The sequence below is a fragment of the Mixophyes fleayi genome, chromosome 4 (genome assembly GCF_038048845.1).
Source record: "Mixophyes fleayi isolate aMixFle1 chromosome 4, aMixFle1.hap1, whole genome shotgun sequence".
NCBI lineage: Eukaryota > Metazoa > Chordata > Amphibia > Anura > Limnodynastidae > Mixophyes > Mixophyes fleayi.
The window spans coordinates 125941691-125959047 of record NC_134405.1 but is presented as its reverse complement, the minus strand read 5'-3'; the positions used below and the strand labels follow the sequence as shown (position 1 = coordinate 125959047).

Below are 17357 nucleotides of genomic sequence, written 5' to 3'. Positions count from 1 at the left end.
TCAACAGTCCAATCCCTGTACCTTTTGCAAAATATCCGTCTCTTCCTGATGTTTTTCCTGGAGAGAAGTGGCTTCTTTGCTGCCTTCTTGACAACGGGCCATCCTCCAAAAGTCTTCGCCTCACTGTGCATGCAAATGCACTCACACCTGCCTGCTGCCATTCCTGAGTAAGCTCTGCACTGGTGGAGCCCCGATCCCGCAGCTGAATCAACTTTAGGAGATGGTCCTGGTGCTTGCTGGACGTTCTTGGACGCACTTCAGCCTTCTTCACAACTATTGAACCTCTCTCCTTGAAGTTCTTGATGATCCGATAAATGGTTGATTTAGGTGCAATCTTACTAGCAGCAATATCCTTGTCTGAGAAGCCTTTTGAAGACTGCACATATTTCCTTGCAGATAATCAAGGCTAGCAGAGGAAGAACAATGATTTCAAGTACCACCCTCCTTTTAAAGCTTCCAGTCTGTTATTCTAACTCAATTGGCATAGCAGAGTGATCTCCAGCCTTGTCCTCATCAACACTCTGAGAATGTGTTAAAGAGAGAATCACTGACCTGATGTCAACTGGTCCTTTTGTAGCAAGGCTGAAATGCAGTGGAAATGTTGTTTTTGGGATAAAGTTAATTGGCAAAGAGGAACTTTGAAATTAATTGCAATTCATATGATCACTCTTCATGACATTCTGGAGTGTAAGCAAATTGCCATCATAAAAACTGAGGCAGCAGACTTTGTGAAAAATAATATTTTGTGTCATTCTCAAAACTTTTGGCCATGACTGTAGTATGTAGTTGATTTGCAAATCCCCTAGCTGCAATTGAAGTAGCGAAGCGCTAAGGAAAATCCATTTTTCTGTTTTACTGTCTAAACCAAGGCAGATGAATGGATCTGTGTGTAGTGTGATGTAACCACACTAGGGCATGAGATAGATAAATGGGACAGAGTAAAGGGTTTCGATTTTCAAGATAATGATGACTTTAATTGATTTTTGGTTTGTATACGTACATGTGTCCTTTTTAAGAAGAAGAAACAAAGGAAATTAACAATTACATGTTAATAAGTCATTACCTGAGTGAGGAAACAATTTAGATCATCAGTCTGTCTACTCATACTCATATATGTGTACAAAGCATAGGGTGAAATGTAAGGCATTTCCAGGCATTACAGTTACTGTGCAATTTGCTAAAGAGCTTCTCCATACAAAAAGGAAGAAACTATGGGCTAGATTTACTAAGCTGCGGGTTTGAAAAAGTGGGGATGTAGCAACCAATCACATTCTAGCTGTCATTTTGTGGAATATACTAAATAAATGAAAGCTAGAATCTGATTGGTTGCTATAGGCAACATCCCCACTTTTTCAAACCCGCAGCTTAGTAAATCTAGCCCTATGTATTTGTTTGTCTCTGGCTGCAAGTTTTTATCCAATTTTAACACGTGAAATTAGTAAACTGAGTATGAATGCAGCCATTTTTATTGAATAAGCTTTGTTATAACATCACAATTATAAAAGTCACAGAATTTTCAAGTTACTTCCTAGGGAATAAATGCAAATAGACACTTCTATATAGACTATGGGGAAATGTCACTCAAAATGCAGTAATTAAGTCAGTGCTTTAACCGTTGGGTTTTTAGAGGATTGCACAAACTTTATTCATGGCAGGAGAAACTTGAATCTCCCTAACTAATCTCGTTGTTCCAATGCGGCTGTCTACACAAAGCTTCATATTAGGGGTGTGCACCAGCCACTTTTAGTGTTTTGTGTTTTGTGTTTTGGGTTCTGATTAGCTTGAGGTTTGGGGTTCTGATTTGTTTTGCCAAAACACCTGACGAAAGGTTTTGGTTCTGATTTCGGGTTTTGGGTTCTGATTTATTTTTTAAAAAGCATAAAAAGCACTAAAATCCTGTTTTTTGGTTGTTTTCCACTCCTACGCTATTATTAACCTCAATAACATTCAATAACAATCATTTCCACTAATTTCCAGTCTATTCTGAACACCTCACACCTCACAATATTCTTTTTAGTCCAAAACGTTGCACCGAGTTAGCTTTCTGGACTGCGTAGTGGAGTGGGCCCGGTACCCAATTTGGTACCGGGGCCACAATACCTCCGCCTTCAAATGTTCTCAATTCCACTGCACAGCTGCCTGCTCCTACATCCTCTGTAGCATATACAGGGTGTAGTTTGAGCGTGTCAATGCCTCTTGTTTTTGACGATGACAGGTCATTTTCATTAATTTTGGATTTGGACCCAACACTGAATGTAGTTGATACGCATCTATCTGGATTGCGTAGTGGAGTGGCCCCGGTACCCAATTTGGTACTGGGGCCACAATATATCACCCTCAACTGTTCTTAATTCCACTGCACAGCTGCCTGCTCCTACATCCTCTGCAGCATATACAGGGTGTAGTTCGAGCGCGTCAATGCCTCTTGTTTTTGACGATGACAGGTCATTTTCATTAATTTTGGATTTGGACCCAACACTGAATGTAGTTGATACGCATCTATCTGGACTGCGTAGTGGAGTGGCCCCAGGACCAAATTTGGTACCGGGGCCACAATATATCACCCTCAACTGGTCTAAATTCCACTGCACAGATAAAAACAAAGAACATAGTATTAAAAATGGCAGTTCCCCTTTTTTTGGAACTACAGAAACAAAGAAAGTAGTAATAGAAATGGCAGTTCCTCTTTTTTGGAACTATAAAAACAAAGAACATAGTAATAGAAATGGCAGTTCCCCTTTTTTGGAACTACAGAAAAAAAGAACGTAGTAATAGAAATGGCAGTTCCTCTTTTTTGGAACTATAAAAACAAAGAACATAGTAATAGAAATGTCAGTTCCCCTTTTTTGGAACTACAGAAAAAAAGAACGTAGTAATAGAAATGGCAGTTCCCCTTTTTTGGAACTACAGAAACAATGACCGTAGTAATAGAACTGGCAGTTCCTCTTTTTTGGAACTACACAAACAATGACCGTAGTAATAGAACTGGCAGTTCCTATTTTTTTGAACTACACAAACAATGACCGTAGTAGTAGAAATGGCAGGTCCTCTATTTTGGGACAGCAAGAATATATTGCTCTATAATATTTTTTATACTTTTTCAATTATTTTTTTATATTTTTTTTTATTTTTTATTTTTATTTTTTTGGGAGATTTTTTTTTAATTTTTTAAAAGATTTTTGGCTAATTAACAAATTGATATGGACTTATCAGAAACAAATACAGGACAAAAGCACCACTGGACTCAGCAGCACAGACACTGGCCAAATCACCACTGGAATCAGCAGCACAGAGCACTGGAAAAAGTACTACTGCACTCAGCAGGACAAAGCACCACTTGACTAAATAAATCAGCAGGACAGAGCACTGGACAAACTACTGATTCACTCAGCAGGACAAAGCACCACTTTAGTAAAGTTATCAGCAGGACAGAACACATCAACCTCCCTCTTCACTAACCACAGGGAGAATGAAGATGGCGGCCGCGAGCGGGGCATTTATGAGATCCGAGTCTCGCGAGATCCGGCACGAGACTTGGATGTCATAGCTTCGGTTTGGCTTCATTTGGCGCCCGGAAGTTCCCGAACAGTGCTCGGATCCCGTCGGATCCACACTGTTCGGGTGGGCTCGGATTAGTGAAATCCGAGCCCGCTCATCTCTACTTCATATGCTGCTATTCCACTGATGAGCCTGAACAAGGTTGGAAGTCTATCTGTAAGTGAATAGTACATCTGAGCACAAGTTATCTAAGAAACCAGTAGGTAAAGCATTTAATTAAATTGCTGTCATGTAAATCTGGTCTCCTGAATGGGATTCATTTATTTACATTTTGCACATTGAGTAGCTTGAACAGCAGAACCCTAGAATGAACCTCTAGAACGAGGCTACATGTGGTCTTTAACTTTAGCAGCCCCCTTTCCCTTAGAGCTTAATGGGCTCACTGTTAATTGGTTGACCCCAGATCTTGCACATGCAATAGTTGAGGTTTATTGTTCGGAGGGTGCTGGTGCAACAAGATAGGAATCACTAAGCCAGAAACTAAAATTATTTTGATCCAGGGGTAGGTAGGCAAAACATACACAAAGAAATCTGTACAGTGAAAATAATGTAGGTTCTATATGTTTTCCAACCTATTTGTGATCCATTGAAAGTGTAAGTGGTTGTTAATATGATTAGGAGACCACATTATCTAAAATAGTAAGTGTGATTTAATCAGTATAAAATGGGGGGGGGTAGGGCCCTCTTAACAACATCTTGGGCCCCCGGGCACAGCAGTGCACCGGGGCCCCTATATATACATATATATATATATATATATATATATATATATATATATATATATAAAAAAAAATATTATATATATGGGCCCTGCAGCCCAGGGGGGCCCGTCGGAGGCAGCAAAAAAAAAAAAACTGGAAAAAAAAAAGACAATAATTACCTTGCGGTCAGCTGGTGATCCGGCTCCCTCCATGGTCTCCTCCTCCATCGCGATCCGCAATGGATGTCGGGCGGGCATGATGACGTCACGCCCGACATGCACTGCGAGCGCCGTACAGAGGAGGAGACCACGGAGGGAGCCGGATCGCCAGCTGACCGCAAGGGAAGTATTGTCTTTTTTTTTTTTCCAGGTTTTTTTTTTTTTGCTGCCTCCGACGGGCCCCCCTGGGCTGCAGGGCCCCCCGGGGACCTGCCCATTGTGCCCAATGGGAAAGACGGCCCTGGGGGGGGGGGGGGTTAAATAGTGTATGTCTTATTTGTAGGAGGAATTTATACATGTTTACATGGCAGGAAGGAAGTTCCCACATAGAGGTATGCAGAAAGTTCCTCCAAAAGTTACACACCTGCAGCTAAAATTTTGCCACCACAACTACCTGTCTCTTAGAATTCATCCAGTCATAGTATAAACAATGGTGTTCAGAAGTTACCTATTCTTTATTATCCAGTACGCTTTGTTCTCCTCTTCTTGTTCTGTCCCATAACCCACAATGATTATTGCATGATTTGGATTCTTGGAACAGTCCCCATCATATATTCCTTGAATTAAAAGAAAAATGTACATACATTTTCTGAACCATTGCTTTATTAGACCTTAGGGAAGAAATAACGATCAGATATACTGTACCAATAACTGATTTATTTATTGACTTTTTTAGTGATTACAATAATGAGGAGTACTGTTAAAAGAGCTCAGAAATCCTTAAACAGTAACAAATTTCAAAGCCTGTGTTTTATTAAACTAAATAATATGCTTGAAATTTTCTTATAGTATGCTAAAATAAGTCCAAACTAAGTTAACTTTTGAAATAAGTGTGTCCTTGATAAAAATAAATATCAATGCATTCAAACAGGAACATACTTATAAGCTGCAGTATTTACAGAGATGTAAAGGAGCAAAAATGGGTATCTCCAAACCAGCATATAGATGCTTAGGCAGGCTAGTATGCTTTGTTTTTTTATGGTGACTGCATAATAGATGAACATAGCATCTCAACTACAGTGTATATCCATGCCTTTCAATGGTAGGAGGTCTTGACATGCTATGTTTAATCTCAGAGTGTGAAGTGACCAATGAAGACCAGCAATGGGTTTTAGCTGGCTGTATGTGTTCTTATGTGGAGCTAAGAAAGTGAGGGCTGGGTTGCACAAATGTTTGTGGAATGTTGAATCTGCATTTGTCAAACTAGTGCATATTTAGTCCTTGATTTATCTTTGAACGCAATGTGAACGTAACTTACATTAAAAAAGAATGCAAAGTTCTTGAGCGCACGCACGTACTCAATCATTCAAATACAATATGATCTCAAGAAATGTTTCCATTTGAATATGCATAAAAGTACACTCTGGCTATACGTTACTTATCATATGTTAACTGACAGAACACAGTGCAGTATAGACACATGCATATGTGCAATATAAAGTCCCATAAGAACGCACGCCCTTACTGTACATTGCCTATGTTAGTCCGCTCCCTCCCACTCCCATTCCACCCTTCAAGTCATAAGCAGTCGGAAGTGTCATTTGCTTGCATGCAATTGCATTCACTAGAGTCCTGTTCTGGCCCAAAAAGACCACATTGATGCCAACAGAGGTAAATATATGTACAGATAATGTTAATTTGCTTTTACAATTTTAAATAACATTTTTTAAAAACAGTTTAGATAATTTTTAGAATCACCCATGTAAACAATTGCTCAGCTCACACTTCTCCCCTAGTGCCTGGACTCTTGCAAAGTTCCTTGTTTTAGCACTCTCTGGCCCACCCTCTGACCTTATTTTGTAAGTCTGTCCTCAGCAGTTTATGCCAAGATCATTGTGCCCCCTTCCTCAAATCTTGCTTTTTGGAGTTTTAGAAAATGAGCATTACTGACTTAGAATAAATTCATATCTGTAAGAGTAATGGTATTATGTGACAACTATAATTACCTTCACTATAAAGCAAGAAATCAGAGCTTACTCCAAACCCAGTAGTGATAGGTCCTTCAAGCGCCACTGAAGATGCTAAATTCTCTTCCCCAGACAGCAAGTAGTACTTGGTTGTATTCAGAAGTATTGCTTCATCAGAGTTATACGAGCAAGCCATTTTCTGATAAAAAAAATCTTAAAATGAAACTCCATGTTATTATTAGCATATGTCGCAAGTTAGCGTTTCCCAACCTTTCTGGTGCTGTGACACTTCTGAAGAACTTATTACAATATTTTGTGTCACACCAGTGTTAATATTATAGTAACAGAAAGACAAAATCACAAATAAACATGAGTATGTTTGAAAATTAAGTAAAATACAGATAATTTATTTAATCTATATTTAAAATGTGGTTTATGTATAATTGCTATTGCACATACTGGGCCTGAGTCATTAAGGCACACAACTCTGTATTTTGTGCATATCAAAAGCAAATTCCGTCTGCACATGCGCACAACCGGGACACCTGACTGTCAAAAAATGCAAGTCCGCTGAGTATGTACATGCAACAGCCACTTACTACGGTCTATGATTTTGGGGTGTGAACAAGAAGGTAAAGTGGTGTGGTGCTGTAGTCAATAGACAATGAGAGTGTTCTCATGCTGTAACGTCCAAGTCAGGGTAGGGAGGACTTAAGTATCAGTGTGTTTTACAGTGAAAAGTATGCACCTGCCAGAAGTCTAGTTTAACTCCCCACAGCCAACCGACATCATGCACAACAGTACACCAATTCAGCATGTAATTGTGACGTATGCTCCCTACTCACCTGCATATACTCCGCTTATTAAACACTGCTATATGAAGACCAATAGGAGTATGCGCTGTATGCTGCAATTTCGGATGCATCTGCAATTATTATTTTTGCCTTTGTTTGTTTCATGTTATGGCCAAGTGATGTGTCTGTGTAATAGTACAATAATATATATTTTCTTATTCGTTTTTTAGGGTTTTTGCTTGCTCATACATTTACATTACGTGTCACCCTCCTTGGGATGTCTGATGCTGAAGTGGTCCATCGTTATCGGCCAAATCTCATGTCACCCTGGACACCCTGAGCATTGTGCAGAGTGATCTGGAGCCAATGCGCAATATCACGACAGCAATACCTCTATTGACCAAACTGTTGGTGGTACTGCACTTTGGCACCACAAGGTAATTCCAGACCACTGTAGGAGTAGCGGCAGGGATGTCACAGAAGTTCTTCAGCTGTGTGCTGAAGGTTGTTCTGCGGGCGTTCCTGTCACAGCTCAGGCAATTCGCCCACCTGCCACTTGATGAGGCGTACCTTGTGCCCATATAATGACAGTTGGCGACCATAGCCGGCTTTCCGCATGTCATAGGAACAGTAGTAGATGGGACACATGTAGCCCTGGCCCCGTCAGGTAGGTATGCTTTGATTTATTTGAATCAGAAGCATTTCCACGCGATAAATGTCCAGGCTATATGTGACCCATCTCTCCCGATTTGTGACCTGGTAGCTGTTTGGCCAGGGAGTACATGACTCCTTTGCCATCTGAAAATTAGGGAAGTGGTCAAGAATACAACAGAGGCAAGGGAGTGCAAGGACAAATGGTGACGTGGCTATTAGGTACTACTTACATCTGTAATTTTTCATTTTTTAACATAAAGACACCTCATATATGTATTAATTAAAAATGTTAATATTGGTGACCTTAGTTTTATAGCTAAGTATTCTGGAAGATTATCATGGACAGGGAAGGTTTGGCAAATTTCAGCCCAGGGGGCAAGACTTGACTCAGCAGCCTATTTTAAAGGGAAAAAAATGCAGGTGGCCCAGTGACCCAGCCCAAGGGAGCACACTATGGGACCGGCCCGGGGGGCAGATGCCCCCCTGCCCCAAAGCCAGCCTGCCCCTGATCATGGAGCATTACTATATATTTCCCCTTAACTTTTAGTCTGATGTTTATCTAGATATACCACATGGACAGCTTCCCTAGAATAATATCTAAACATTTCTATAGGACCTATCTTCATTGTATTAAAAATATGGTCCTCTTTGCTTCCCTGAAGGAATCAATCAGCTATATTAACATTGCAAATATGGCACTGTTTGTCATCTAAAATGTTGTTTGTGTTTTTTATGGACCTAGAAGTTTGTCATTCAGATTTTGCCCTTTGTCTTTCATGTCACCTCTTATAGGGCTAACTATACCCGTTTCGCCATTGACTCCGCACTATTTTGAACCCATGCACAGAACATGAGGTTGCATACAACTTGGCACATACAGCCACTAGATTGGTTGTGGAGTAGACATTTGGTCTTTTAAAGGCTATATTCTGTTGCCTAGACCGGACTGGTGCTTTAATGTATGCGCTGAGGACTGTGTGTGGTATCATTGCTCTGTGTGTGGCGTTCCATAACATCGCTATTAGGAGTGGGGTTCCTTGGGTGGAAGAGGCCAAGGTTGCTGGCCAGGAGGTGGTAGATGCTGACCCCAGCCCTTAAGAATCTGTTGACGCAGCAACATTTAAAGAATATGTTATTTTTTGTTAAACCAAAAAACATACAGAAATGTTAAGTATGTCATTTGCAATTTTATTTACCATATGTAACAAAAGAAAAAGAAAAGTCATAAGACAAAAATTACAATCTTAAATTATGTGCCCCTGTGTAAAGAAAGATTATGGAGACAATTTTGTGTGTGTGTGTGGTTCAAAATGTAGCTTTATTACTTCTGACTGTATCCACTAGCATACATGTATGATTTTAGCTTTTGTTAGCTAAGGAAAACAAAAAACCAGTAACATAAACCTATACTCCATTGAAATGTACCTGGTGGTTGTTAGGAACAGCGGGTAACTGTTGTTTTCTTTTTGGCTGCTGCAGAGTTGTTTTCAGCTTGGGTGTCATCACCTGAACTCCCCTCATCTGCAGCTCTATCTAACACCTGCCCTGATTGGCTACTACTGGTTTAAATACCTGTCAGCTTCACTTTGCCTTTGCTGGTTATAGCATTCACATGCTTGCTTCTCCGTGCTCCTGGTTCTTTGTATAGTCTGCCTGTTTTTCCTGATTGATACCCGTTGTGATCTCTGCCTTGCTTGTTTGCTCGTGGCCCTGACCTCTGCCTGGATTCCGACTCTGCCTTTAAGTCTGAGAGATCTCCTCTCTGCCGCAGGATCGTGGCGCCAGCTATTCGCTCCATCAGACTCACCTGTGTCAGCGGTGTATTACAGTACAGATTTACTGCTCAATCTTGCATTTTCCCTGACACTGTGCTGCTCTCTAGCTCCATCTCACACAGGCCACAGCTGGTACTACACCATTCTCTACTCCACACTCCCAATCTGTTATACTGGTGAAGGTTGGTACTGCATCCTGTTGCTAACTCAGTGTTCCGGCTTTATCTGGTCCAGGAGTATCTCTGCTCAGCCTCCCACTGTCAAGTCCTCTGTGGTGCCTACCTAACGGAGTTGAGCTATCATTACTCGAGAATAAGTTCTGGAGACAACCTAGTACCAGCGAACATATCTGGTTTTATGGGAAAGGGAGTTGTTATAGGTGAAGCGCTCGTCAACAACAGTGACAGTGGTGTTAGAGGCTCTATGACGGGCAGGCTTCGCTTGATGTCAATGCGGCCCATCCCTTGCACCATCTCATCATCTAAACAGGCCAATGCCATGGTCTGAAGGGAACTGAGGTCTTGTTGGGCCAGGGGACCACCTTCTGTCCTATGAGCATGCCTGCAGTGGCAGTCAACTTTTCCTTTAGTTGACGCTTAAAGTCTTGCCACCTGAGAGAAAAATTGGAATGATGAAATTATCCAGAAATGCCTTGTCACATTTAAAAGAAAAAAAAAAAAGAAAAAAAAAAGTGATGCACGATTCCATAGTTACCTTTTTATTTTTTTATCTCAGCTACTGTGCATCTTAAAAGAGACATGGCATTGACCTGATTAGTTAATTTATCCCAAATTCTCGTTTTTGATGGTGCAGAAAGCTGATGAGTGGTGGAGTGGAGCCTCTCAACAGCCAGCTCAACCAAGATCTGGATTTCTGAGTTGGTGAAATTGGGCTTCCTCTGCTTTCTTCCTGCGGAGGCGGAGGAGACAGAGGGCTGACTATGTTCTTGTTCAGGCATACCTAGAAATATAAAATATAAAACATTAGTCCTTCTTACATGCTATGTAAAATGTAACATATAGGGCCATGCTACTTACCACAAAATGTAGGGTAATGCTTTAACAGAATGGCCAGTTAGATATGTGTCCATTGTCAATAGAAATCCACAGAAAATATAGAAAACCTCAAATAGTCCTTCTCCTTACATGCTATGTAAAGTGTCACACATAGTGCTATATTACTTACCACATAAATACATGGAAAAATGCTCTCTCCAACAGCACAAACGTCTGGGCCATGTACAAATTGTCAGGGCTGAATAGTTGATTCAGCTGCAGTTTTATATGTGTACCGGTGCATTCTCCTGCATAAGAGTCAGTAGGCTAGGCCAAAGTCCTACCCCCTGACTGCCTGGATAGGCCACAGCATTTCATTTAATTGACAGGTTAATCAGCCATCTTAGTAACTGTTCCGTGAGTGACGTACAGACACACCTACGTGCAGTATGTACCAGCAGCTGTGCACGATTTTGTAAATTGTCATTTACTTGCACACATGCAAACAGCAATGTTTATGCGTATCGAGCTAGGTATGTTACTAATGAACGAAAAGTAAGATGGCTTATAATAAACTACATTGCTCCCAAGACCACACTTGCTAGGTCTTAGCCATGTGTGTGATTAACTATGTTACCTGTCAAGTCAAGGCCCACTGAAACTGGTGTAGTGGTGTGTTTTTGGCCCAATGATGGACTATCTGTGGTCTTGGATATTTCACATTGCAAGCTAACATTATCTGCATGTCTCTGTGTATGTGAGACAAACAACATTTTAAAAAAATATAACAGGTCCTATTTTTCAACAGGATGCCACCACGAGGAGGTGCCACGATCAGTTGGCCCGAAAGGAGGAGGAGGTGGCTCACCCGGAGAAAAAGGAGGAGGCAGCCCCAGGAGAAGGAGGTGGCCCAGCAAGAGAAGCCAGCGGTGGTCCAGTGTGTACGTAGCGTAAAAGCTATTACTCCTGAAGTCATTAAGCAGCATGTGTGACGATCCGTGTTTTGCTTACTTCGGGAGTATGTAGCGGACAGTTTAGGACTGTGTGGTTTCACCTGAACAACCAATGTGCCTGGTATGCGTGCCTTAATGACTCAGGCCCACTGTATTTGGTGCATTTATTTGAGAGTTTTCCCCTGTTAACCATAAATTCTTGTGACATGTGCAGCCTGGTATCATGACAAGCCCTGACACACAGTAAAAGCAACAATTTCATAATCACTGTCTATCACATAGCCATTGAGAGTAAATAACATAACAGATGAAACATGATGACAGCACATTCTGTACAAATCATGACATGGGTAAACATCATCATCATCATTTATTTATATAGCGCCACTAATTCCGCAGCGCTGTACAGAGAACCCATTCACATCAGTCCCTGCCCCACTGGAGCTTACAGTCTAAATTCCCTAATATAGACACACATTCACACAGAGAGGGAGATTGTCAATTTTGATAGCAGCCAATTAACCTACCAGTATGTTTTTGGAGTGTGGGAGCAAACTGGAGTACCTGGAGGAAACCCACGCAAACACAGGAAGAACATACAAACTCCACACAGATAAGGCCATGGTCAGGAATTGAACTCATGACCCCAGTGTTGTGAGGCAGAAGTGCTAACCACTAGGCCACTGTGCTGACCCACAGATACTATTATAATAGTGCACACAATATAAGTGGTTAATATGTGTGTAAACTCCTGTAAATAATATTTGTTTAAACAATGAGTTCTCATGTCAACACCTATAATCTGTCTATTCTGGTGTTATCACTTCAATTTTCAATAAGAAAATTTGTGTTATGTAAGAAATAATATATTGCTTACTGTAAATTAATCTGTATATTAGAAGTAATTCAGATTTCTGTGACCTGTATACAAGAACTCATCTTACAGGCTCTTGGTTTTACATAGTCACCATTCTCCTTGGTAACTTCTAATATCCGTTTTAACTTACAGTAGTGCATTATCCCATATATACTGATCAGCAAATAGTTCATGCCTTGTGTCAAACATACTAATGTAGTCAATATTCTTAATCTGTAAAGCTTTCCTTTCCAAATTACTTTTAGTAAGATTTTTGGAAAAATAATTTCTCTTACATTCTTTCATTGTCTCTGGTATTATGGTATAGTGCTGTAGTAATTGGCTTATTGTGATGGTATGTTCAGATGTGGGACCAACTTTTATATATATACTAATTAACATTTATTTCTAGCACCCACATAATTCACAGCGTTTTACAAACTGGGAGCAAATGCAGCAATAAAATAACACTGCATATTTGTTAATACTCAAAGAGGTAAGAGGGTCCTGATCACAAGCTTACAATCTATATACCACTAATGATTGCCATTGGCTAACCTAAGGCACAGAGCCAAATGGGAATCCATTTTTTTTTGTTTGTTTTTATCATGTACGCCACAAGCAAGTGATGGAAATTGCTGCAGATTACAACCCCCAGGCTAGCTATGGTAGGTAGATGTTCTGGCATCTCAGGTACACAATCATAATACAAATCCAAGGTCAGGAGCAGGCAGCACAGGTTCATAAATTATTTTACAAAGCCAGTTCATAAGCAACGTGGTCAAAATAAGCAGGGTCAGCACCCATTATCACAGTAGTACAGAGGAAAAGCTCAGGCACTAGTCAAAGTAGTAGAATGGTTTAATAAGTTGACGTCATGACCTGGTAGACATCATGACCTGGTTGATATCATGGGCATGCACCTGACTGCACACCCACTCGTCAAACTGTGCAACTAAAAAGGAGTAACAACAAAACAACATTCAAACACACGCGATTATTACAGTGCTCACAACTGTGTATATGAGCAGAGATAGTTAAGTTAAAAGGCAGGATACACTGTCTAAAAATAATAACACTGTAACGACTGATTTACATTTGAGCGTAATTCTTTTAAAATACAGTACTTTAAAATGATAAAGAGATACCAAATCACCAGTGTCAGATTCGGTATGTTTTGGGCCTTGGATGGTAATCTGGCAATGGGACCCTATTGAAACCCAGCACTTATTTTCATACCTGACTACCCACAGCCACACGCTTTTCCTACCTAATTTTAGGTTAAGTAGGCCTGAAGTTGCAGTGTTAATGTCCATATGGTGATTTTCTGGTCTGATGAAAATCTGATCAAATGGAAAATTGGTCAAGCCAATAATATTGATAACTCGACTAGCAATCAGCTAAATTCCTCCCCAGCACACTCTCACACCCTCTCTTCATTTTATCCCACAAATGAAGAGGAAATTTCTACTCCCTTCTTATCTTCCTACTCTACCTCCTGTCCTCCCGATCCCATACCCTCACAAATTGTTAGGTCCATGTCTCCTGTGCTCATTCCACCTCTAACTAAAATCTGAGATCTATCTCTCTCCAATGGTATTTCTCCATCACTATGCAAGCACGCAGTGATTGTTCCTATTCTGAAAAAAACTAAATTCTGATTCAAACTCTCTCTCAATTTACCGCCCCTTAGCTCCCATGCCCCTCCAAACATCTTGAAAGAATTGCCTAACCTCGCCTCACACGCTTTTTTTCTTCAAACAAACAACTTATTGGATCCTCTTCAGCCAGACTTTCGCTCACAACACTCCACAGAGACTGTGCTGACCAAGGTTGTCAATGATTTGATCACAGCTAAAGGCCATTACTCTTTTCTATTTCTCCTGGATCTCACTGCTGCATTTGACATTGTTGACCACTTTCTCCTCATACAAATGCTACAATCCGTAGGTCTTCAAAACACTGTCCTATCCTAGTTCTCATCCTACCTATCTAATCGCTCATTCAGTCTTAATTTCTCTGAATCAAACGCCACTCCGCTTACATTATCAGTTGGAGTACCACACGGCTCAGTCCTAGCTCCTCTGCTATTCTCTATCTACACCACTTCTCTTGGAAAACTAATAAGCTCCTTTGGATTTCAGTATCATCCCTTTGCAGATTTATCTATCCTCTCCTGATCTCTCACCATCTGTGTTGTCTCATGTTACTAACTTACTTGACAGCTTTGAGAAAGTCTGTTTGACCAGACGAAACGCGTCAGAGGGTCCTCTTCACAGTACTAGAGATCCGACAGACCCTCCTCCTGTCTCTTTTGCCTACACGCATTGATAGGAACCAGCCTTTTAGGAACCATCACATTGCAGAGTTGTTTCCACACGGACCGATCACGGGTGCGCACCCACAAGACACGTGACCGCCGCACCATCTGGACTTTGAATCTGTCATCCAGCGGAATGTCTGTGAGTCATTTACATAACTGTTCCAAGTGCAGTGTTACAGGTTTTTAACTCCATGCAAGATTATTTGGTCTATACATACTGATCATATTGGGAATGAGTTCCCTAATTCTACCATCTGTATTGGCGTGATTCTCATTGTCTGGATCTCTAATAGTATGTGACATTTGCCAACTGACTATATCCATTTTTTGGGATACATTTGGATTTCCATTTTAGCCAATATCCTATTTACACCAGATTGGGTCATTAACATATGAACATATGATACATATATCAATTACCCTTTGTTTATCTGTCTGCCAGTTTTAGCATTGCCATTTTTCAGTTCATGTTTGTCTGATTTCAGTTTAATAAATTGGTTTGTTTTTTATATATGACGGTTTGTTTTTTCTATACATTTTCCTACTTTATATCTTTTCTTTTTCCTGGTTTTTATTTGCGCTGGTCTTTTTCATTTTTCTATTTTTTATTATATCAGTGTGGGTCAGCCATTCCCACTTCCAGCTGCAGTTGCTCCAGGTATAAATATAGCAAATATCTTAGCACCTGATTATTGTTTTTTGTCTCATGTTACTTGTCTTTCTGCCATATCATCTTGGATGTCGATTTGCCAACTCAAACTCAATCTTTCAAAAACAGAATTAATAATATTCCCACCCACCAATAGAAGCTTCCTGCCTGACATTTCTATTTCTGTTGACAACATGACCATAAATCCCACCTAACAAGCTCTGTTCCTAGGTGTAATCCTTGGCTCACAGTTATCCTTTGTTCCCCACATCAACTCTATATTTACATCTTGCTGCATACATCTAAAAAACATTTCCAGAATACATACATATCTCACACAAGACACTGCAAAACTTTAATTCATGTGCTCAACAGCATCAACTATTGCAATTCCCTCCTTACTGCTCTTCCCAAAGAATCCAATATAAAATTCTTCTACTAACATACCAGGCCATCAACAAAATTGCACCAACATACATCTCCTCACTTTTCTCAAAATATCTCCTAAAAAGACACCTCTGTTCTGCACAAGATCTGCGTCCCTCTTCGACTCTTATCACATTCTCCCATTCTCGGTTACAGGACTTTTTTCAGGCTGCACCCACTTTGTGGAATTCACTCCCTCGCACAAGACTTTCCTCTAGTCTTCAAACCTTCAAGCGTTTTCTGAAATCCCCCCACTTCAGACAAGCTTATAATATTCCTCAACCAGCCTCGTAATCTCCCTAGGTTACCCTATTTACACCATCTACACAGCTAACACAAGACAACAAACATCTAACAAACATAGTTGTGTGACTAAACATACAGCCCACTAAAGAATTTTTAACCTTGGTGTGACAGGATGGACCGCCTATGCCACCCTGTCTGCTGTTGCTGTGAACTGTCTGGGCTTACTTTGCCACATTCCCTTTCGTTATCCCAAATGCACTCTCTTTCCGTAGTAGGAGGGGCTTGCAAGTGCTGCCACCACTGGACTCCTTACTGGCATCCAAAACCGGGTTTCTTCAGGGTGACTGACTCTGCTAGTGTACCCTGTTACTGGTGTACCTGGGCTGGTACCCCTGACCTCGTCCTATAGATCAGGGTTGCTGTAGATGGATCCCCCCTGACCTATCACACTGACCAGAGATGCTGGGTAGCGGGCAGAGCCATGGTACTGGGTGCTGGGTTCAAACCTCAGAACAACCGGGATCGGATTAGAGTTGGGTCTATTCTGTAGGTCACAGGATAGAGAAGTTTCCAAGCAGGTCTATATAGCAAGTGATGTTTATTTGCAAACATATATTACAATAATAAGACAAAAACACTTTATATAACAGAGGTAAGAACCAGGGGGTAAATGTATCAGTCTTCGAGTTTTCGGCGGGTTTGAAAAGTGGAGATGTTGCCTATAGCAACCAATCAGATTCTAGCTATTATTTTGTAAAATGTACTAAATAAATGATAACTAGAATCTGACTGGTTGCTATTGGCAACATCTCCACTTTTCAAACCTGCTGGCAACTCACGGCTTGATACATTTACCCCCAGATGTTTAGTAAATTTCCATGACCTTTTCGATAAAATAATAACAGGATAAGGTCCAGAATTAATGTCCAATAACGTATTAACTTAATGAAGATTAATGTTATAAAGTTTTGATTGTCAGTATTGACGTAAGTTGGGAAGGGTTTGGTTCTTAGCAATGGTAATAAATGTTTCTAGCAATGATGAGTAACATTTTCTATAAAAGAATGAGTTAACTAAAGATACATTGTCAATTGGCATTTGACGCCCTAACTGTGTACTTCTGCTTTACTAGCAATTTTGGGCTGTATCTTATTTTACAGAAAAGAGATATTATATTGTAAATCTGCTCATCTCAATTATTACTTAAAGATAAGATTAGAGAAATCTTGATCAGTATTACCCAGTATTATTTTATTACTGTTTGTTTCCATTTGTAAAGTGCTACAGAATCTGCTGGCTGTT

At 40.4% G+C, this 17357-nt stretch overlaps 1 protein-coding gene across 1 annotated transcript in view; it reads right to left on the bottom strand.

Moving 5' to 3' along the window:
• The window catches only part of LOC142151989 (cathepsin S-like), a 52244-nt gene that overhangs the window by 5068 nt on the left and 29819 nt on the right, over positions 1-17357 (bottom strand). The window contains exons 5-6 of the mRNA XM_075208152.1: positions 6424-6583; positions 4926-5034 (exon numbers count right to left, since the gene is read on the bottom strand). Of these exons, the coding sequence (XP_075064253.1) occupies positions 4926-5034; positions 6424-6583 (269 nt within the window). The remainder of the gene's footprint in view (positions 1-4925; positions 5035-6423; positions 6584-17357) is intronic.